The sequence below is a fragment of the Mandrillus leucophaeus genome, unplaced genomic scaffold (assembly GCF_000951045.1).
Source record: "Mandrillus leucophaeus isolate KB7577 unplaced genomic scaffold, Mleu.le_1.0 Scaffold189, whole genome shotgun sequence".
Classification (NCBI taxonomy): Eukaryota; Metazoa; Chordata; class Mammalia; order Primates; family Cercopithecidae; genus Mandrillus; species Mandrillus leucophaeus.
In genome coordinates, this window is record NW_012101909.1 from 366,830 (window position 1) to 389,965 (window position 23,136).

A 23,136-nucleotide genomic window follows, 5' to 3' on the forward strand; every position below is an offset into this window, starting at 1 on the left:
TAGAGAGGACTCCGGAGCTACTCAGTGCCCGGTTCCCCTCTGGAATCCAGGCAGGTTCAAGCAGACAACTGGGAAGAGACTCATGACCTTGACTGCAGTTAAAGCCAGGAGGGAGAGCCTCTTTTTCTGATGCTTTGTCATTTTCCTTCACGGAGCCTTACACATTCTCCAGGGCTCTCTGAGCCTATTTGCTGTGGGTGCTGCTTGGGGATCATTGTTCCTTTGAACTCCATGGAGGAATTTCCAGACAGGGGCAAGGGCTCAAGGGTAGGGAGGGCTGAGCCAGCCCTGCAGCACCTTCCTCCACTGAAGCTCACAGCAGCTCCCCGCCCACCCCATCTGCTCCCACCTAGCACTGCAGAAAATCATCTCCGGAAAGAGTGGGAAGAAGAGAACCACTCTGAGTGAGGCCCCAGTGTGGCACATCAGAGAATTTAAGGACCAAAAGGGACTTTATCTACTCTTCCTCCATTTCAGAGGAGAAAATGGAAGCCCAAGGAAATTAAACTGCTTGCTCTTGGTCACACAGCATAACTGTAGGGCAGAGCTGCAGTCTTGGGCTTTTGGTGCCAGCTCATACTCCTGTCATTCCTCCTGTTAAGCGCATTCATTCAGTGATTCAATGGGCATTTTGCAGGGGAGCCTTCCATGCACCAGAGCCTGCGCTCAGGGTGAATACATACAGGCCCTTCTCTCTGGGAGCTCAGAGTCTAGAGGGGAGAGAATCAAGCCAATAAACAATCACAGTGCACAGGGATAGAATATTCTAAGTGGGGTATGGCCCAGGACAATGGGAGCATAGGGGAAGAAGGAATCAGGAGGGCTTTATAGAGGAGTTGATGCTCAAACTGAGACTTCATGGGTGAGGAGTTTTCTAGGATTTTAAATGAAATGAGGGTACTTGGGCAAATGAGCTTTGATGGCCCAGTGTCACTCACACAGCTGAGAAGGGATCCTCCACCTCATATTTTCACTGTGGCCTCCACCCTCCCAGAACCACCACCAACCACATTCTCCTTCAATCCAGCAGCCAGAACATTTGGAGAATGCATGGCATTGTGTACTTGCTTCAAACTTGGTTATTTTGATCTTTAAATAGGTGTTTAAAATAGCCTTTTTTTCTGTTTGTAGAACTAGCACTTTCTCCATGTTGCATTTTGTATGCATGAAAATCTGAACTGATGACACAGACAGTGTCTTGGCCCAGATCCAGCTGTCAGTGTCCATTCCAGCACCAATGGCTTCCTGCTGAAACCCTCCCTTGAGCCGCCAGTGTGAGCCCAGCAAGAGTCAGAGAAAGGGTTCCCACCTGCCTGGGGTTGGGTCTCTGCTGGTGGCCTTCGTGTCTATTCTCTCTCATTGGCCATCCAGTTCTCAATCTTCCCTCCAGCCTCACTGCCACTCAGACTGGCTCAAGGCATTTGTGTGACAAAGCCAGCTTGAGGGTATAATAAATTGGCAGGAACTTTCAACGGTTTCTTCTGAAATACAGAGGACATGACCTACTGAAGTATTGACATTAGGTGACTTCAGTTTTCAATCACAGAAAAAATATGGCCATTGTAAAAATTCAAAAGTACAAATAAGCAACAGAAGAATACTAAAATCGTCCATAATCCAGTCACTCAAAGACGATAATAGCTGATTTTTATCCGGCACTTACTCAACAAACTATTAATCTCATCTATCCATCCACCTATCTATCTAAACATCCATTTAACTTTCACAATGCTGCGAGGGAGGTTTACTGTTATCCCCATCTTACAGATGAAGAAAACTGAGGAAGGGAGAGGTGAAATCATTTGTCTATAAGGATGGAACTAGGAGCAAATCCAGAGGCTTGAACTTAAGTACTGAGTACAATTGCCTTGGAGACACCGCTGTTAACATTTTGGTGAATTTCCTTCCCATTTTTTAAATTTTTGTTTATGAACATATTAAACCCTACATATTAAAATGGTATTGCATTATACTCAATTTTATAACCATGTTGTTTCACTTAATACTACATTATAGACTCAAATCATCTTCTGATATTTTATTTTATATTTATTTATTTTTTGAGACAGAGTCTCACTCTGTTGCCCAGGCTGGAGTGCAGTAGCACGATATTGACTCACTGCAACCTCTGCCTCCTGGGTTCAGGTGATTCTCCTGCCTCAGCCTCCTGAGTAGCTGGGATTACAGGCATGCACCACCACACCTGGCTAATTTTTGTATTTTTATTAGAGACAGGGTTTTACCATGTTGGCTGGGCTGGTTTCAAACTTCTGACCTCAAGTGATCTGCCCACCTCGGCCTCCCAAAGTGTTGGGATTACAGGTGTGAGCCACTGTGCCCGGCCCATCTTCTGTTATTTTAAGTGGCTGCATAGAAGTCCATGAATGGGAGAATATAATATTTCACCCCCCAAATCTCCTATTTTGGGTATTTTTAGGTTGATCTCAATTTTTTGTCAGTATTAACGATGCTGTGAGAGACATCCTTATAGGTGATCAATTAATGTAACTACTCCCTCAGTATAAACTAATGCATAGTGCTTGAATGGTTGGTTCAAGGGATTTGCAGAATGTTAAGACTTTCGACATATATCACTTACCTGCCCTCCAGGAAGGCTGGGTGACATTCCAGTAGTATATGAAAAGTGCTGGTGTTCTGGCGCTCTGGGAAGATAGTACTAGCAGTCTACTAGAGTCTGGGTTGGAAAGGGAAGTAATGGAGCCAAGGTTACAGAAATGTGCAGGTGGATGGGAGGAGTCTTCCGTAGAGAGGCAGGAAAGGAAGCAAAGGAGGACGAGTGACTGCAGGGCAGGTAGAAATAGCTCTTCAGGACTGGGCAGTGGCTGGAAAAGGAACCAGCAGGATAAGCTAAAAGAGTGGAGGCTGATCTACTCCCTCCTATGTTTCACACCTGATAGTATCAGACTTACATTGAACAGTTCCCTAGACAAATGTACCAGCTGTATATTTACTTGAGGGGAATGAATGGTATAGGGCCAGCTTGTCCAACCCACCACCCACAGGCTGCATGTGGCCCAGGACAGCTTTGAATATGACCCAACAAAAATTCATAAACTTTCTTAAAACATGAGATTTTTTTGCAATTTTTTTTTTTTTTTTTTTTTTAGCTCATCAGCTATCGTTAGTGTTAATGTATTTTGTGTGTGGCCCAAGGGAATTCTCCTTCCAATGTGGCCCCAGGGAAGCAAAAAGACTGGATGCCACTGCTGTAGAATATTATTTCTTGATTTCTGCCCATGAGCAACTTTTAAGGACCAAGTGATGTTTTCGTGTCAGTGCATAACTAGGCTTGGCTGAGGTCAAATGCACAGACTGTATTTGAGCACGTTAGTTGCTAAAGGAACACAGCATGCACCAGGAGTGGGGCAATGTGGGTTTGGGAGGTGGGAACTTTTGAGAGAACCTGAGGTTTGAACCTGAGGTTTGAGAGAACCTGAGGTTTGGAAGCTGGCAGGATGGGGGCAGTGACAGCCAAGAGGGAACTTTCTTGTCTAGATGCCCCGAGTCCAAATCCAGGCTGTACCCTTTCTAATTGTGTGAATACCATCACGCTTCTTAAGCTCCTGCTTCCATTGCCTCATTATTAAAAGTGGTGATGCTAGTAGCCATAGGGTCCATCACTGTGAGGATTAAACGATGTGGTAGAAGCGACTGGCTCATTGCAATTTCTCGGAGCATCAGAGGTGCTTATGATTTTGGTAAGGAGTGTGTCTGCAAGGAAAGCATGGTGGAGGGTGTTCTAAGGAGAAAAGTTCCAGTTTTATTTGTAAGACAGTGAGAGGGAGAAAAGACTAAGGAAGGAAGTTACAGGAGGAAAGCAAAAGAAGAGAGCCTGTCATCCATCGTCCCAGTGCCTTGTGTGTGGTCCCAGGAGCAGAGAGCATCTCGCAGAGGCCACGGAAGAGTTGGTACAAAGTGATGATGGGAGGGTGGATTGGAGGTAATGGAGGTGGAAGACTCTGGAGAATGAGGAAGAGACAGTAGATGAGAGCCTGGCTGAGAGGCAATGGGTCTCCAGGCCTGATGAAGGAAGAGGAAACCTTTTGGGGGTAGCATGGGAGAAAGAACTGGAGTCCACACTCCTGGGAGGGAATCCATTGGTTGGTGGCCATGAGCCAGCTTCTGGCACCTGGCATTGCCCCCCTGCCCATCCTTGGGTTCTGCGGACCAACCCCTCCCCACATCTGTGTGGGCTTGAGTAGTGAGGGGGCCTTCCCTGGCTGGGAGAGAACATTCCCCCTCATCTCCCACCCCCAGGGCAGCCCCCGCTGAATCTCTCTCTTGCCATTTTCATCTCCTCCTACGCAGCGCCTGTGATATCTCACTTCTAGCATCTTGGCTCTCAGTGAGCGGAAGTGAGGGGTGTCAGGGTGTGAGCCATTGCAGATTCACTTGCGGGTGGGGTAAAATCAGGCCCAATCATCCTCCTTCCAACCCCCTCCTCACCCTCACCTGCTAAAATAGCTAAAGCCACGTTCTATTTAAACAGGATGTGCGGATGGGCGAAAGGCAAGGAAAAGAAACTCCACCAGTTCATTCATGATTCTCTGCTTCCTAAGAAAGCCTGGACCACGTGAGCTTCCCTGAGGCTCAGATTGCACCAGTGCAATCTGATGAGATGGGGGCTTAGTTACAGGGCATATGCTTGACTTCTGTGGTCAGGAATGTGGCAAGCAGCCCCACCGGGCTCCACTGTGCATGCAGCACTGGATTTGGGGACCCGGCCCCCTCATGGCTCTGCCTCTCCACGTGGCCTGGGGTAGCTCTCTGGAGATGTGTTCTGTCGCTGCTGTGTGCTGACTGTTCCAGACAGAGCACTGTGGGGGTGGCTGGTGCACCAGGCGCAGGCAGGCAGCTCGGGCCTGCCAGTGTCTGCCTTTTCTGGAAGCCCACACAGGCAGCTTCCGGCCAGCCAGCAAGGGATGGATTTCCTGTTTAGAGGGAGCAGCCTTGTGTCCCTGCCACAGGGCCTGCAGAGGAAAAACAGGACACATCGGGGCATGTATATCCACTGAGCAGGGCAATGGGGGCACAGACAACCCTCTGTTGTGGCCTTGTGTGGGCACTCTATCTTTAGGCTGCAGCTAATCCCACCTGCACAGGACCCCAGCTCAATTCTGGTTGGCTTTGGAAGGTACCATGTGTTTAGCTTAATCCCTGGTCTACAACCCTCCCGGTATATTCTTCAGATCAATGCTCAAATTAGTTTGACTTCCATGAGCTCATGTTGACCTTTAGTGGAAGGAGGTGACTACCTGAAAGGTAGGGTTACTGGGCTCAGATGTGCAGGTCACACACTGCACAAGTGCGACTATGTAAGGAGACACAATTCATATCAGAGAGCTTGTAGATTTGTGTGTTTATTTTGAGAGTTATCCAACAGATGGCAGTAAAGTGTCTTGAGAAAGGGGTTCTTTTTGCCTAATTTGCACAAATGCCCCGTATAGGCTGATGGTAGCCCTGCTAAAAGGCCAGAGAGAAATCAAATCTAGGGACAATTGAACAACAGATAATACACTAAATGGGTAAATCACAGGCCAGCTCTAGAGCTGGCTTGGGTGACGATTTCCATAATCCATCACTAAGCCCTGTCTCTCCTAAGCTTGATCAGGAAGACGGGTGCACTCAGTGCTAGCCTCTCCTCCAACTTGGCCTTCACATTTCTTTCCATTTCTGCTCCTTACTCACTCTCAATCAGGCTATGAACAAAATGCTTAAGACTAAGGTTGCAGAAGTGGTGCTGCCCTCTGTCCCCACTTTTAGGAAACCCTAGACCAGGCCACCGCCTCTATCAGTGGACCGCCAGGCTCAGCCCAGCCACATGGCATTGTAGGGGCAGGGAAAGTTGGCTCTGCTCATTCACAATGGGCATAGGACATGCTCCACTGCAACAGAGAGAGGGCACTCCTTCCCCAGTCTTCAGAGCCTTGAGATGCTCAGCTAATGGTCTGGATATGCTGCCATTATCCTATAGCCAGCAGCTGACCACCCTGGTCCAGGCAGCTTTGCTCCCATTCCAGGCCACAGAGAGCAGATCTGCCCACCACCCCCTGCCTAGAGACAGGCAGAACAGTGCCTGAGAGTGCAAGACATATCCTAACTCTCATGGGTGGCTCAATCCCAGCCTGCCACCTGTTTTTGTGTTGACCCCAAGCTAAGAATGGTTTCTATGTTTTTTAAACAGTTGAAAAGAATTTTTTAAAAAAGTAATATTTTGGGGAACGTAAAAATTATATGAAATTCACATGGCAGTGTCCATAAATAAAGTCTTACTAGAACATAGCCACATACCATTTGTTTATGTGATATTGTCTATTGTTGCTTTCGTGCCACAACAGCAGAGTTGAACAGTTGATGTGACAGAGACCGAATGGCCTGCAAATCCTAAAATATTTCCTATCTGGTACTTTACAGAAAAAGTTTGCTGACCCTGGCGTAGGACCTGGGAGGCCTGAGGTATTCTGGGAAGAGCCCTGGATTCAAAGACCAGAGACCTTGCTTTGAGCCCTTCTTGCATCATTTAGCAACTACCTGTCCTGGGGCGAGCCACCCTGCCCTCTAGCTTCAGTTTTCTTATCTGTAAATGAGAATGTCAACAGCACCTGCTCTGCCTGTCACATGCAGTCATTGTGTGGGTCAAATGACATCTAGGATATGCAAGTGGCTTGTTAGCTGCAAATGCCTTTGTGAATATTTAGTATTATTTGCCCTTGGAAGATGAATCCACCATGTCATTTTCAGAGATGAAAGGTGACCTTTTGGCTCACATGGGAATTCTTTCTTATCATCATCTTTCTCCCTATTTCCCTGCTTCCTGCTGGCCTTTGGGCAGGAATTTTCTTTTTTTAATCAGTCTTTCACCTTTCTCTCTGGTCAGTGCCCAGTTGCCAGGGCAGCAGCCCTATCTCATATGTGGGCATTTTGTTCTCACAGATTACAAGATCCAAGGGGTGAGCTGAACAAGCAAAAACCCTCTTGAGACCAGAACAGCAAGTCTGCACTCACTGAAACTCTAGTCACAGGAAATTGGGGGCACTTGTCTGACTGTTAGGAAGGCTCGATGCCCTGAGCTGACATTTGCCAACAGTAAGAGAATGGAGCCCTACTTTTACTCAGCCTTGCTCTCTCATTGGCAGATGCACCTAAGCACAGGTCAGGACTGGCATTGGGCCCTGGGCCTTGTTTTGGAAAATGGCAAAGTAGATAGTCTGGGGTTCTGCCTGAAGAGGGAATATGAAATAAAGGAGGTAGAAAAGTGATGTAATAAACCTCAGCGTCCATGTATGGAGCCTTCTAAAAAATGGTTTCATGAGGTACATCTGTCCATCCCTGCTGCAGCTCTTTCTTCTCACTCAGTGTGATTGGCAGTCACCTGTCACACAGGGATCCTATTCTCCACCCAGCCAATTGCATATGGACTCAGGGCCCCATCTGCCGTAGAAAGTTCTGCAGAGGCTAGAGGACAGTCTTCTTGTTCTAGAGTCAGCTTCCTCCTGACCTCTCTCCACCTGACTTCCTGATATCTTGGCTTGGGTCCCTTGTCCACCTCAGCTGGAAAGGCCTAGAAGCTCCTTTCCACCTCAGCCCTGGTCTCCTGATCTCTGACTCTTGGTCTGTCTCCCCACATTGCCTCGCTTTGGGTTCGTGGTCTGCTTCTCCAGACTTTCCCAGAGCATAGATGCTGTGTGTTCCCAAAGTCCTATGTGGGTTTGTGCTGCCCAGGCCTCACTTTTCCTGATTTGGGGTGCTTCCCCTATCTTCTGAGATGTCTCCTTGATCCCTTGGCTTCCCTCCAGAGTCTGTCGTACCTGGTCAAGTGTCAGGGAATTTCAGATTAAAAAGGACCTTTAGTGTTTCCACATCCTCTCACCTATGGCATTTTCTGTGCAGCATCCCTGGCAGGTGACTCTCCACCAATGTGCTTGGCACATGCTGTCAGGTGTCTCTAGGGAGGGGAAACTCCCTCCCTCATCCAAGGGCATCCATTCCTTTGTTGAATAGCCTTAGATACTACAAAATCTTTCCTTTGGTGAGCGAAAATCTGCTTTATAACTCAACTCGTTAATTAGAATTCTGCCTTCTGGAATGATTCAGAATATTGGCGATTCTTTTGATAAATGCTTCCCAGCCCCTCTCATCCTTTCTCCTGCTTCACTGTGTGCAGTTTCCCCTGGAGCCCTGCTGCCCCTTCCAATGGACTGATGCTCAGTGGTGACCTTCAGAACCTTCCCCGGCCCCCACCCTCCCTGGGTTCACCAGCCAAGGGGCCCTGGGCATCGTGCCACCCTGAAGAGGGGTCTCGCCTCTGTGTGAAGTGAGCCCTGGACTGGAGTTGGGAAAGGTTGTGAGCCAAAATGAATGTTCTCAGAGGTGCTGCCAGCCAGGGAGGAGAGAACCAAGCCTAGGGGGCAGCCTCTGGAATATGGAAGACGGTAACAGCAGAATTAGCTAGCCATGGTCGAGGCCTCCCTGGTCCTTACAAACTGCATGACTCAGAAGCTCTGGGAGGGAAACCTGGAATCTGCCCATTTAACACCTGCCAGGTGTTACTGCCAGGTAACCTGAGTGTGGCCCAAGTTTCAAGCTGCTCACCTCAGAGTTCCCTGGACCTGGCCTCTTCCCAGACCTCTGGTTCTGGCTGCGGTCTCAGAGGATCTTCACTGTAAAGCAAGAGGTGTGGGAGTCTGAGAGTGGTTGCTCCTCCTGGAGCTCTCAGTTAGGGACAAGGATTGCAGGATTCTTTCCTACCCCATTGATGGGTTTCCCTAAGTGAGGATTGAGGAGAGAAAGGGAGGGCACCGGCTGCTCCTGCCTCAGTGTTCTCACCAGGTCAAGGACAACTTTCAGGGGTTGTGTGAGGGCTGTCCTCTGTGGGGCTCCTGCAGGATCCTGCACTGTGTCACCTCTAGAAGGGATGAAATTAAGTTTTCTCCTCATCTCTCCAACCTCAGTCCTTTGCCCTGAGCAACTTCCTGGGAACTTTGAATTTTAGGAAATTTGATTCAATTTACTTCCCAACGTACTTAATGAGACTGTAATGTACATGCCTAGCACTGTGCTAGGGTCTGTGGGAGAGATTATCTAGGAGAAGGAAGTCCTGCTCCCAGCCCTCCTATAAATACTTGAAATTCGAAGGCTTACCTGCAGGAAGTAGCAAACACCACAAGACAGTAAATGGCAAAACTCAAAAATCATTGTCACAGGCAACATAGCAGAGCTGAGGAATACAGAAGAGAAAAACCTCTATGGGCTAGGGACAGGGCTCAGAGAAGGCACTAGGGAACAGGTGGGCAGAGGGGCTGGGACTCTGAACCTTGATTAGAACAGCTCTAGTTTTTACCAGCTTTGTGTATTGGGCAAAAGACACCTATAAAAAGGGATTCTGCTACATAAAAAATAGGAAGCCACTGTAGGAAAGGAAAAGGGGAAGGGGGGTGGTCTCAGCCCTTGGAATTGTTGGCACCCAGTGAAAAGCTGGAGGAGTCCCCTTCCCCTGACCACACATACCAACCCCTGAGCTTTACTCCTCACTCTAAGGCAGGCTGCAGCTGGGGAGACCTGGGCAGGTCTCATCATGTTGTCAAGTTTACTTTGAGCCTCGTCTCCCATCAAGGCTGTGGCTGAGGCTGAAGCTAAGGCATTTGGAGGTTACAGGGAATTAAGTTTTGTTCAATGAATGGAGCAAAGATACAGGAAGCAGATACAGGTCTTTCAAAGAGCCCTAAGCATACCAGCCACTATTGGTGCCTCTTGTCTTTGCATTGGTTATGGCCTTGACAATTTACATATAAATTTGATTTTCATCTGCAGAATCCAGTTTTCCCAGTGAATTTCTATGCTGTGGTGTAATGTGGAAAACGAATTGGGAAAGGCAGAGGAGATACAGAGGGCCTAGTTAGAGACATTTCAACAGTTCAGGGGAGATATGGTGAGGGTTGGTTCAGGGTGGCACCTTGGGTCTGGGCTGATCCCTGTGTTTCAAGTCAACATATTAGTAGAAAAAACAGAAGGTCTTCTCTGCCTCTGATTTATTCATCACATACAGTAGTGGTCATACATCCAATGACCATTTGGAACTAATGTTGAGTGATTTGTTTTTTGCTCTGTTACTGACAGTAATGATGACAATTATGTAATGACCATTTGGAACCAATGTGGACTGACTTGTTTTTTTGCTCTGTTATTGACAGTAATGGTGACAATTTATGCATTGCTGGGGGTAAGTGTAGATGGTGTGATAGCTACTTTGGGGCCTCTATTCTCTTCTCAGGATCCTGATGAGCTAAGGTTTTTCTCTCTCCTTGTTCCTAGGTAATAAGTATGAAGTCAAGGTGTACACTGGTGATATAATTGGTGCAGGGACAGATGCTGATGTCTTCATCAATATTTTTGGAGAGTATGGAGACACAGGTAATGGGTTTGAATTCTTTTTTTTGCAAGCCAAGCCCAGGACTGTTTTGTAGATGGGATTCTTCCCACAATCCTGGCAGAGGAAGGCAGCTTGAGCTCCCCTTTGGGCTCCTCTATTGAGCATCTCTCTTCTTGTGACGTGGCTTGGAATGACGTGTCCTGGGCAGCAGGGTGTTCAGTTTGTGTTATAAAGTTTATGTGTGTGATGGGTTTTCTGATTACAGTACGGCTGGTTTGTGGGTTGATTGCAATTGTCCTGCATCTCAGACCATGGACACTCCCAAGCTTCACATCGCTAGGAAACTCATTCTCACTTACTCTATCCTCCTAAGCTCCATGCCCATCTTGAATTATACTTTGGGATGTTGCTGGCTGTGGCCTGATTCAATGCAGTGGTTTGGGGCAGAACAGAATGAGGCTGGGAAAAGAATTTGAGTTGGCCTCACAGGGAAAGCAAGAACTGAGAACTCAGACACAGCTGTAGGTGTTGAGAGGAAGTTCAGGTCAGAAGAATGAGACAGGTGGTTCTCTTCTGCTTCTGCCAATTTAGCAGAATTACATAGGAGTTGGAAAAGCTACAAAGACATGTGAATTTTGTAACAATATACTAAAGAATTCAAAATGCATTGCTGAGCTTATGAGGAAAAAATAAAGAGAAATCTCCAGGTGCCAGTGCTAGAATTGAAGAGGGAATTCAAAACCAAAGTGTTAACTATGAATAGATGTGGTGGCTCCTGGAAGGAGAGAGCTTTCATGCTCAACAGTCTAGAGGATGAGCTTTCATACCCATGTGGGGTCAGGAAATGAGACCTTGGCCCTGCATGAGTCAAGAGATTTGAAATTAAAACTGAATATAAAGCCAGAAACCCTGATGGTTCAGAGGAGCATCTTTAGTGAAAAAATAGACCAGGAAAAAATTTGCTCATCAGTACAGTAAACGTTTCTTGGCAAGAGCTCTAAATTTAAAAAAAAAAAAAATGCTGAGAAATTGATACCTTAGGCCTGCACTGCATGTGGGCTTGAGGTCTGATTTTACACTGCAAGTGTGATTTGGGAGCCCCTCTCCCTCAAGTACAGAAAATTGGTTTCCTGCCATTAATACCTTTCATATTTGGCAAAAGCATTTGCAAGACTGCCTGAAATTTCCACAGATAAAATACTGAAGATGTGTTCACTTTCCAAAACTACAAAACACTCAAGTATATAATTCATCATAACTAAGCATTAATCAACACAACACACAATAAGATTAAATCCTCAAGAATTTCAGATAATTAGATATATTGTGGTGAAACTAAAGGCAAAGGGAAATATTTTTAAAGGAAGCAGATTTGGCAGATTACTTTCTATAAAAACAATAATTAGATTGATAGCAAATTCCTATCAGCAACCTATGTAGGTCCTAAGTACGTGGAATAGTATCTTCACTATTCTAAGCAATGATATATATCATCCTATAATTCTATATCAGCTAGGTTATCATTCCAGAGTGAGGGCAACATTAGCAAATTTCCATGCAAACAAAGATAAATAGAGTTTACCATTCATATGCTTAAACAACCACTAAAGGTTATACTTCAAGAAAAAGGAAATTCCATGCAGAAGAAAGGAATGAGATACAAGAAACAAAAGTGAGCAAAAATGGATAACTATATAATGAATCTAAGCAAGCATTGACTATACAAAACAATAATGATGACTAACATCAGTGCATGAGGAAATGTGAACCCCAAACAATTAAAATCAATAAAATTTGAGAAGGAAAGTGGATGATGAGAGTTAAAACATAGCAAGGGTCTTGGCCCTTGCTGATCTCTCCATTCCCAGGAGAGCAGGGATAATGATTAACTGTAGATTTTAATAAGTATGCATATCAAAATTGTAAAAGTAATCACCCAAAAACAGAACTGTATAATTTGAAAACCAAAGGAAGAAATAAAAGGGAATAAATAATCAATCCGATACAAGGAAGGAAATGAAGAAAGGGAAGCAAAGAAAAAACATGGCTAATAGCAAAAAGTAAAACAAATGTATTAATAAATAGAACAAAGTCATCATTTAAAAGATGGATATTCTGTTAGATGAAAATTCTAAAATCCAGCTTAAATACAGTATATGATACAGAAAGTCTGAGAATAAATGGGATGAAATAAAATATACCAGGAAAACATTAACAAACAGCAAAGATTCTGGCATAGCTATATTAATATCTGTCAAATGAAACCTTAAGGCAAACAACTTTGTTTAAATAAAAATATATTAGACAATGACAAAAGGAATAATGATAAAAAGAATGATACAATAATTTTGAACTTGTGTAAATTTAAGGACATATGCCCAAAATATGTGAAGCAAAAATTAACAAAATTCTTGGAGGAATTTGGCAAATACAGAATCATACTGGGAGATTTTAATACAATACTCTCAATAATGGATAGGCCAAATGCATACAAATTTAGTATGAGTGGAAAAGATTTTAACTACACAGTTAATAAGCTTGATCTAAAGGGAGTATATAGATTACTGCATCTAACTAGTAGAGAATACACATTCTTATCAAGCATATAATGACCATATACAAAATCACAAAGCAAGCCTTAACTTAAATGAATCAATAGTATAGAGACAACATTCTTTGATCATAAGGCAATAAAATTAGAAGAAATATCCACATCTCACCCAATTTAAAAATTAAAAAGCATATTTCTAAGTAATTAAATAATAAGTTATAATGTGAATAATCTGATAGCACATGTTGTATCAACATCACCACTACCACCACCACCACCACCATCCAGAACAGAATTTATTCGCAGAAACTAGAGGAAACAGTAGCAATAGCAACTATGCAGGTCCCTGTTACCCATTACATACTGGGTCATTCCAGGAGGATCTTGCAGGGCAAGACTGCAGACCTGGGAGAGAGACATTGGCCCTTGGGCTGTGAGGCCTAAGCTACATTATTGGAGAAGGCTAGCCTGTTTCCTGGGGCTGGGGTCTCATAGCAATATGACATGGGAGAATCTTGGCCTTTGGTCCTCTTCTGCAGCATTATCTTTTATGCTTGAGGGAACATGAGGGTCTCCTCTAGCATAGTAAAGAGGCTGGGATCCAAGCCTTATGATTGCTACTATATGATGTAGCCTGATCTTTCATCTGAGCATCCTAAAAAGATTATCTTAAGAACATGCTGTAGCCAATTTCCAAGGAGATCTGTAATCATTAAAGAAATTAGAGCAGCAATTAAAATTCACTCAAGACATCAGACCAAGAAGATTGTTCAGGCAAAATCTACCAAATATTTAAGAAATTATGAATCTCCATCTTATATAAATGGTTTCAAAGAACAGGGAAAGATGTACTGTGTCCTAGTTTATTTTATGATTTTTGATACCAAAATCAGGTTGATAAATTAACAAAAAGAAATGTACAGATTAGTCTTATTTATGAATAAAGACCTAAAAATCTTAAATAAAATATTAGCACACCAAATTCTTAAACAAATATATAGATATATGACAAATAATTTCTACTCTGTAAGGTTTATTCCAGGGATTTAATGATAATTTAATAATAGTCAACCTATTCATATAATTTATCATAGTAACAGATTAAAGAGAAAGAATTATCTTGATAGATGCAGGAAAATTTACATTATTTACTTTATAAAAACCCATAGAAAACTAGAAATAGATTTTTTTGAAAAATATGAGGATATCTACCAAAATATGCAGAAATATGCTTAATTTTAAAAACTTAAAAGAACTCTTTTTAAAGCCAGGAACAAAAGAAATAGTCCAGCTACTCATTATTTCTATTCTTCATAGTACTAGAGGTCCTAGGGCCAGAAAAAAGGGCAAATAAAAGAAATAAAAGCTATAATGGTTGAAAATGAAATAACAAACTTTCACTTTTGTAAAAAATAATGATCATCTACAAAATCCACGAGAATTTATAAACCGTTAGAACCAATGAAAGAGAAAGTTATTAAAGTTGCTGAATATAAGATTACTATACAAAAATTAATAAAAATAAGCACTGCAAATATTTAATTTAAAAATACATTATTTACATTAGCAATTACAAGCTACCTAAGAATACATATTAAAAAGAGCCTTTTGGGAAAACCATAAATTTTTATTGAAGGATATACAAGAATATGTAAATAAATTGAGAAATATGTTCAAGGATGAGAAAAGACTCAAATTCATTAGGATGCCAAATTTTCCCAGGTTGTTTTATAAATGCAATGCAATTTCAGTCAAAATCTTAAAAGGCAATACCCCACTGCTTACACTGCTACTAAAATTCATGTAGGGCTAAGCCATAAAGAGCTAAATATTATCAAGACAATTTTGAATAATGAAAATAATGCTAACAATATTAATAATGGGAATATTTGCCCTGCCAGATATTAAGACATTTTAGGTCTCTAAAAAGTAAAACAGTGTGCTTTTACTAGATGGATAAACAAAATAGAGCAATGAAACAGAAGAGGCTAGAAGCACACATAGAGTTGGCATTATAAATCAGAAGGAAAAGATGAAGTGTTCAATTACTGGTGTTTGAACAATTGTCTAACCATGTGAAAAATGATAAAATTAAATTCCTGCCTTTTACCATGCATAAAATAACTTACAGATGGGCTAAATACTTAAATGTGAAAAAGCAAAAATATAAAATTTTTTAGAAGAAACTCTAAAAACTCTTTTTAATCTCAATTTAGAGATGGGATTTCATAAACAATTCATTAAAAGCCCAAGCAGCAAAGGAAAATATTGATAAATTGAGGTCTATTAAAACAAGAAAAATGTATGATGAACATAGGCAAACAAGACAAGAGAAAAATGGAATAAAAGATATAAACAGAAAAATTACAGGAGAGCAAAGCCTAAATGGCCAAAATATATTCATGAACATATTCTCAAACTCCCCAAATAAATAGGGGAATGCAAATTAAAACCACAACAAGATACTATTGGGTACACACTGAATAAAAATTTTTAAAAATATGTTAATAATGATTGTGGGGAATAGGAATCTTCATATACTACTGGTGGTAATTAATGTGGTACAACCATTTTTGGAGGTAAATTTTGCAACATCTAATAAACTGAAGATGAGCACACCTTCAGGTCCAGAAACTGGAGGTGTCTATTCAGAGCTGCTCTTACGAATGTGCAGTAGGAGATGGGTACAGAAGAGTCCATTTCAGTGCTGTTTGCAATAGTAAAAAATTAGAAGTGACCTAAATGTCCATCAGAAGAAGAATGCGTAGACAACAGCATTTCCTTCATTCAATGACTATTATATAGCAGTCAGATGAATAAACTAAAGTTACGACAATCATCAAGGTACTCTCAAAAGGATAACATTAACTGAGAAAAAGCAAGTAGCATAAGGGTATGTGACAATGATAACGGGAACAATAGCAACCACCTCAGCAGCAATGGTAATACAATAGTGACTACCACACTTCAGGAGCCATCCTAAGTGCTGTTTGTGTATTAACTGAGCCAATCTCACAGCAAAATCCTATGAGGGAGGCACTGTTATTATCTCCATACATTCATCTGTTATACTGTTATTATCTCCATACATTCATCCGTTGTACAGATGAATAATTTGAGGTAAAGAAGTGTATACTATGATACTATTTATGTAAAATTCTAAAACATGCATAAATAGTATATCTTCTTTATAGATACATATGCAAACAAAAATTCTTGGGAATGATATATACCAAGTTGAAGATAATGTTTATTTTGGGAAAGGAGTAGAAGGGAAGAGATAGACAGTGAAGCCTTAGACATATCTCTCATGTTTTACATCCTTAAGAAATGAGAAAGGTCTGGAGAAAACTGGACAAAATGTTAATATCTGTTATCTCTCTTAAATCTGGATGGTGGGTACATGAATGTCTTATATTATTTTATGTATGTTTTGTCACAATTTAAAATTAAAAAAAAATGAAAAGAAAGGACACAGGATGGTTTAAGCAAAAATTGGTGCCTACATAAGACTTGTAGATACACAATAATGGAAAGTTGCAGAGCAGAAAGAACAAGTTAAAATTTGAGTCCTAACTATGTGCTTATAACCTGTGTGACTTTTGGCAAGTTATTTAACTTCTCTAAGTCTCTGCTTCTTCATCTGCAAGACAGAGTTAATAATATCTCCTTCTTGAATTGTGGTGAGGAATAAATGAAAGTAAAAACCAAAACTATGTTAAACAACCAGCAGCATCTGATAGTATTAATACTTACCAGCACTATTTTCCAGAAAAGGAGTCAGATCTAAGGAAATCTGTAGGCTGAATACCAACAGCCCCTTTACCAACTGCCATGGCTATTGTTCCAATTCAGGACAAGCAACTGGCAAAAGCAAGGCAGGGTCCTAGATCTAGAGATGGGGGTACAAATCGGTTTAGTAGGATCGGGACTCCAGAGTAAGGGAGAAATCAAAAGCTCAGTTATAGGACCTGGGCACAAGCCACACATGAAGCAAACCTCTGCCTTGTTCAGAGACTGGAGGGATGTAAGGAGCCCTTAGATCTCAGGAGGAAGTTGCCCTTGTTGACTTTGGAAGAGCATCTTTCAGTGGGCGGACCATGAAGGCTTGGAAATTCTTTTCTTCTGGTCTTTTTGTAATTTCTTTTGTGTGTCTGCGCATACAGGGGAGCGTAGGCTAGAAAATGAAAAGGACAACTTTGAAAAGGGAGCTGAAGACAGGTTCATCCTGGATGCCCCAGATTTGGGGCAACTGATGAAGATCAATGTTGGCCACAACAATAAGGGGGGATCTGCAGGTTGGTTCCTGTCCAAGGTGAGTTCAGCTGCTTCTCTGTGGTCCCTGTGGCCTTGGAAGGGGGGCTTCTTGTTCTTCAGAGGGTTGTATCTCAGCCCCAACTTCCCTCTCTAGGTCCATCTGTGTTCACTCTTCTACATAAGCCAGATGGCCAGTCATTCTGTCCTCCTTATGGTCTCTAAGACTTCACCCATGTTATCATCTTCATACGAAGCCCAGTAATTTCTTTCTTTCTCTCTCTCTCTTCTTTTTTTTTAGGGTACATGTGCACAATGTGCAGGTTTGTTACATAGGTATACTAGGTATACATGTGCCATGTTGGTTTGCTGCACCCATCAACTCGTCATTTACATTAGGTATTTCTCCTAATGCTATCCCTTCCCCAATACCCCACCCCCTGACAAGCCCTGGTGTGTGATGTTCCCCTCCCTGTGTCCAAGTGATCTCATTGTTCAATTCCCACCTATGAGTGAGAACATGTGGTGTTTGGTTTTCCGTCCTTGTGATAGTTTGCTGAGAATGACAGTCTCCAGCTTCATCCATGTCCATGCAAAAGACATGAACTCATCCTTTTCTATAGGAAGCCCAGTACTTTCATCTGAACCTAGCCAGGGCCTATTCATTGGAACTTCTGGCTACATTTCACTGGCCAAATATGTATCAGGTGGACACCCTAGCTGCAGTGAAAACTGGGAAATCAGGTGGTTAGCTTTCAGCCTGTAGAATAGAAGTGGACTAGGAAGAAAGTGATTGGAAAGGGTGTTGAGTGAGCATCCTAGTGATGGCCACACTTCTTTTCATAATTAGTCTGAAAGTTCCTTGAGGCACCTCCCTAGCTCTTGGCATGGGACTGGGCATTGAATCAACAAAGGAGGAAATGCCCAAATTCCTTTGGAAAGGAAGGGCTTGCCTGATCCTAAGAGCAGCAAACCTGGTACTGAACAGGGTACCAGGAGGCTAAGTGGAACTGCTGCTTGGATTGGAGAAGAAATAGGGCGGGAGTCCAGAATCCAAATAGCCGATACACCAGTGTGTTTTCAAGTGGTTTTCTATTTAGCTGGGCAAAGTGGGAAGAGGAGGCCTGTGCATTTTACGACCTCAGCCAGGGTGGGCCACAGAACAGGTACCCTGAAGTCCACTTCCTTCATTCTGAAAAGGAAGACAGTAGAGTGAAAACACAAGCTTTAGTGGATGCAGCTTTGAAGGGTGAACAGTTTCACCCTCTTGAACTCAGGTTCCTTCTTGGTCACATGGGTGCATTGTGCTCTCAGGAAAGTTTTCCAAGGAGGCAGGTTCACATGCCAAGATGTGCTTCTTTGTTTCTTTGTTGCCTTCAGTCTCAAAGGGCAGCTTGGCAAGGTGTGAAATCTATGGGTGAAAACACTTTTTTTCCTTTAAAACTTTGTGGATTCTATTCCATTAAATTCTGAAATTTGATATTGAGGCCAAGTAGACTTTCGTTTCTTTCTGGGTAACCTAATTTTTTTTCCTGCCAGATGCTTGCAGATGTTTTTCTTTATATTAATTCAAAAGTCTTGCCAGACAGCATCCAGGAGTGGGGCCTATGTTAGCCCTTCCTTCCTTCCTTCCTTCCTTTCTTCCTTCCTTCCTTCCTTCCTTCCTTCCTTCCTTCCTTCCTTCCTTCCTCCCATGTTTGTTTTTAATTTCTCTGGAACACAGTATGTGTTTTCTATCTGATGGGCAGGCTATTTGTTATTCATTTATTATTTATAATTAATTTATTTATAGGTCAGAAAAGAGATTTCTTATTGTATGTTAGATTCTTGCTTGGGTGGCATTTGTTCTGGTCTCTTCCTCAGGACAGCCAATTGCCTGCCTATTGGATTTCCATTCTCTATCTTTCAAAACTGGCATCTTCCCCTTTACTCCCCTTTACTGCTGTCATCTCTACTTTTTTTCATTCCTTGAGAACTTGTCAAATTCCCACCACATCATTGATTTGCTGTTCCACACTGAGTTCCACTTCTTTCTCCTGTCAATGTGTATTTCAATTCTGAATGTATTTCTTTTAATTATTTTTTTCTTACAAAATGAATACATGTCCATCATAAAACATTTAGGAAATACAAATAAACAACAAAAAACCACCCATAATTTTACTACCCAAATATAACCAGTTAATATTTTGATGAATATCCTCTAGCCATTTTTCTATTAATAGATATATTAATATATATATCACTTTTTAAAATATAGGGTCATAAAGAATACAATATTTTACAAACTTGTTTTCATTTTTAAATATAGCATGCATATGTCCCCATGTTATTTAAATATAATAACCTGGTTATTTTACAATATAATTTTACAATATATATATATTTTTTTTTGAGATGGAGTGTTGCTTTGTCACTGAGACTGGAGTGCAGTGGTGCAATCTCGGCTTACTGCAATCTCTGCCTCCCAGGTTCAAGCAATTCTCCTGCCTCAGCTCCCAAGTAGCTGGGATTACAGGTGCCCACCACTATGCATGGCTAATTTTTGTAGTTTTAGTAGAGACAGGGTTTCACCATGTTGACCAGGCTGGTCTCAAACTCCTGACCTTAAGTGATATGCCCGCCTCAACCTTTGAAAGTGCTAGGTTTACAGGTGTGAGCCACTGTGCCTGGCTACAATGTAATTTTTAATGACTGAAATAAGTGTTTTAGATCTACCATGACTTATTAAATCAGTCTCCTTTTGTCAAATGTTTCTATTTTTTCCTCAAAATTATTGTATAATTATGCTATATACTGTATATTATATAATATATAAAATGTATATTATGCTGTACAGGTTGAATATATCTTATTGTAAATGCTTGGGACCAGAAGTGTTTCAGATTTCAGGTCTTTTTGAATTTGGAATATTTGCATATACATAATGAGATATCTTGGGATGGGACCCAAGTCTAAACATGAAATCCATTTGTTTTATATACACCTTATGCAAATAGCCTGAAGGTAATTCAACATAATATTTGTTAATACTTTGTTACATGAAGCAGAGTTCTGACTGTGTTTGGACTGTGACCCCTCATATAAGGTCTGGTGTGGAATTTTCCACTTTTGGTGTGTTGTCAGCACTCAAAAACTTTTGGACTTTGGAGCATTTTGGATTTCAGGTTTCAGATTAGGGATGTTCAACCTGTGTGTGTATATATACAGTATACTATTATACTATAAATAGTGCTGTGACAAACATTCTTGCCTTATCTTTATGTAAATCTATGATTATTTCTTACAGTAAATTCTCAGGTGTTGGTGAAAGAACAGGCAGAATTTTGAGAACTTTGAACTATTTGCTGCTGTATAGTTTTATTTTTCTTGATTCCCTTTCTTAGTTATTTTTTAATCTCATCTGATTGCCTTTTTATGGTAGTCTCATCTGTCTTTAAAGATATTTACTCCTATTTCATAAAGACTAAATCTTCTTATATTCTCTTAAGCACATCAGTTGAATGGTGTGAGTTCTTTTGGTGTGTCCCATATTAGGTTCTTTCCAGAGTTCTGCCCTTCCTCTGATTCTTTGGAATGATCTCTGTCTTTGATTCAAGAATTTGCAAGGCCTTAAGTTGGTGTATTCCCTTTACCCAACCTCAGATGAGGTGGGTCTTGTTCAGACTTGGTATCTGACAATAGTCAAGCTGCCCCTGAAACATAGGGCATGCTTATTAAATCTCCCATCTTCCTACTCCTCCTCTCCTCTTCTTCCTCCCACTTCTATTTTCATTCTTGGCTCCAGTTGGGTAATAACCAAACTCCCATCTCACATCCAGGGTTGATTGGAGGCTCTTAGTCCAATTCTTAGATCCTGGATGGTACTGTCCTGGTATAGCTCTGCCCTGATGTGTTGATCATTTCTTTTCTTATTCCTATTGCCTGAGTCTTTGATACAAGTTGGTTGCATTTTATGCAAGAGATGCATTCCTAAAAATCTATCTATCTATCTATCTATCTATCTATCTATCTATCTATCTATCTATCTATTTATCTACCTACCTACCTACCTACCTACCTACCTATCTATTCTTTTGAGATGGAGTCTCATTCTGTCACCCTGACTGGAGTGCAGTGGCATGATCTTGGCTCACTGCAAGCTCTGCCTCCTGGGTTTGCACCATTCGCCTGCCTCAGCCTCCTGAGTAGCTGGGACTACAGGTGCCCGCCACCACGCCTGGCTAATTTTTTTGTATTTTTAGCAGAAACGGGGTTTCACCGTGTTAGCCAGGATGGTCTTGATCTCCTGACCTCATGATCCGCCCGCCCCAAAGTGCTGGAACTACAGGCGTGAGCCCACACCCGGTTAAAATCTATATACTTTGAAATTCATTTGAGACAGAATTTTCTGCAGGCATAATGTAAAGCAGAGGGTTGTGCACTTTGAACATATATAGAGAGAACCATGAAGGTGTGTTTTTGTTCTAATGCTTTTGTTTTTTACAGTATAGTCTTCAATATTTTACAAAGCTACCAGATGCTTGCTTAGTCTTGGTAGCATTTTATCATCGTAATCCTGTTCTAAAGTGATCGAATTTTTAAAACAAATTTCATTGTGTATATTTAAGGTGTATAACATGATGTTATGAGATACATATGGATAGTAAAAAGGTTACTACCCATATTGTGTTATGACTGGAGAACACATTCTAGCTATTAACAATTCTACTTATCCTAGAGCAAGTTTTCAGTTGGATCTTCTGGGCACATTTTGAGAGGGCCCCTCAGCTCATTGGTGTATTCTGGAAGGCACACTTATTTCAGCCTCACTAACTTAGCTCACATGGGAGTCCCTGAGGGAGGCATCATAGATTCCATTAGCCTTACTGTTGGTGGCTGATGTTTTCTGAACTGATCATAAGATCCTAGGATTTGGGCTCGCAGTTCCTCTTGTATGGGCTCTGCTTCTCACCAATAAGGTCAGAATCCCAACCTTCAGCCTGTGAGGACAGTGATGATTTTGTCACAGTTTGTAAATCCAGAGTTCCAGTTCTTGTGACCAGTCTCACAGTTCACATGCTGCCAAATTGTTTGCTTCAATTTAAAAAATGACCTGCAGCAGTGGAGGGAGCACTGTCTCAGTAACTCAAGTCAGAAGGTAATTGCCAGTCATTCCTGTGTGATTCTAGGCTTTACCAGGTATCCTGGACACAGTTGTGTCCTTGTGATAAGCTTTCCTTGGGCCATGAAGCTGATACTGGTATATTCTTAAAGTAGACTCAAGTGATTGGAAGATTGGATTAGATCTCCAGGTGCACCCTCAACAACGCTTATCTACATGCCTGTCCCCTCTTCTCCTTCCCAGATTGTCATTGAAGATATTGGGAACAAAAGAAAATATGACTTCCCCCTTAACCGCTGGCTGGCCTTGGACGAAGACGATGGCAAAATCCAAAGGGATATCTTAGTGGGCGGAGCTGAGACCACAGGTAGATTTGAAGAAAGGGGAGGCTCTTTTAGGTATTTTACTTTCTGCCTAAGGATTGGTGTTGGCATCTATGGGACTGGAGGCCTGTGATCAAACAGGAGCCAGCTGGGTCTGCAGACAGCATTCTTCCTGCTCCTGAAACTGTTCTGTCCCACTGGGTTGCAGCCTGGGGCTCTGTTGTTGCCAGAGAGTCTGGGGGATGCTGCTAAGCAGATACCAACTGCCCAGGGCAAAGGAAGGTATCCATAGGATGAAGCCAGAATGTGAATTTCTGACAAGCATGGATGTTTCCCAGGACATTGATTGACTCTGAACTCTTCCTGATATTGAGTGCTTAGTATATGCCAGGCATTCTTCTAGGTAGATACCTGACCCCCATGGTGTCCTTCAATCCTCACAACCACCCAATAAGGTAGGAACTGTTATTGTTTCCATCTCACAGATGAGGAAACTGAGGCACATGGAAGAGCC

General features: G+C 42.1%; 1 protein-coding gene across 1 annotated transcript in view; it reads left to right on the plus strand.

The window, feature by feature from the left end:
• The window catches only part of LOXHD1 (lipoxygenase homology domains 1), a 193,563-nt gene that overhangs the window by 34,276 nt on the left and 136,151 nt on the right, over window positions 1-23,136 (plus strand). The window contains exons 5-7 of the mRNA XM_011978077.1: window positions 10,333-10,431; window positions 17,108-17,256; window positions 22,543-22,666. Of these exons, the coding sequence (XP_011833467.1) occupies window positions 10,333-10,431; window positions 17,108-17,256; window positions 22,543-22,666 (372 nt within the window). The remainder of the gene's footprint in view (window positions 1-10,332; window positions 10,432-17,107; window positions 17,257-22,542; window positions 22,667-23,136) is intronic.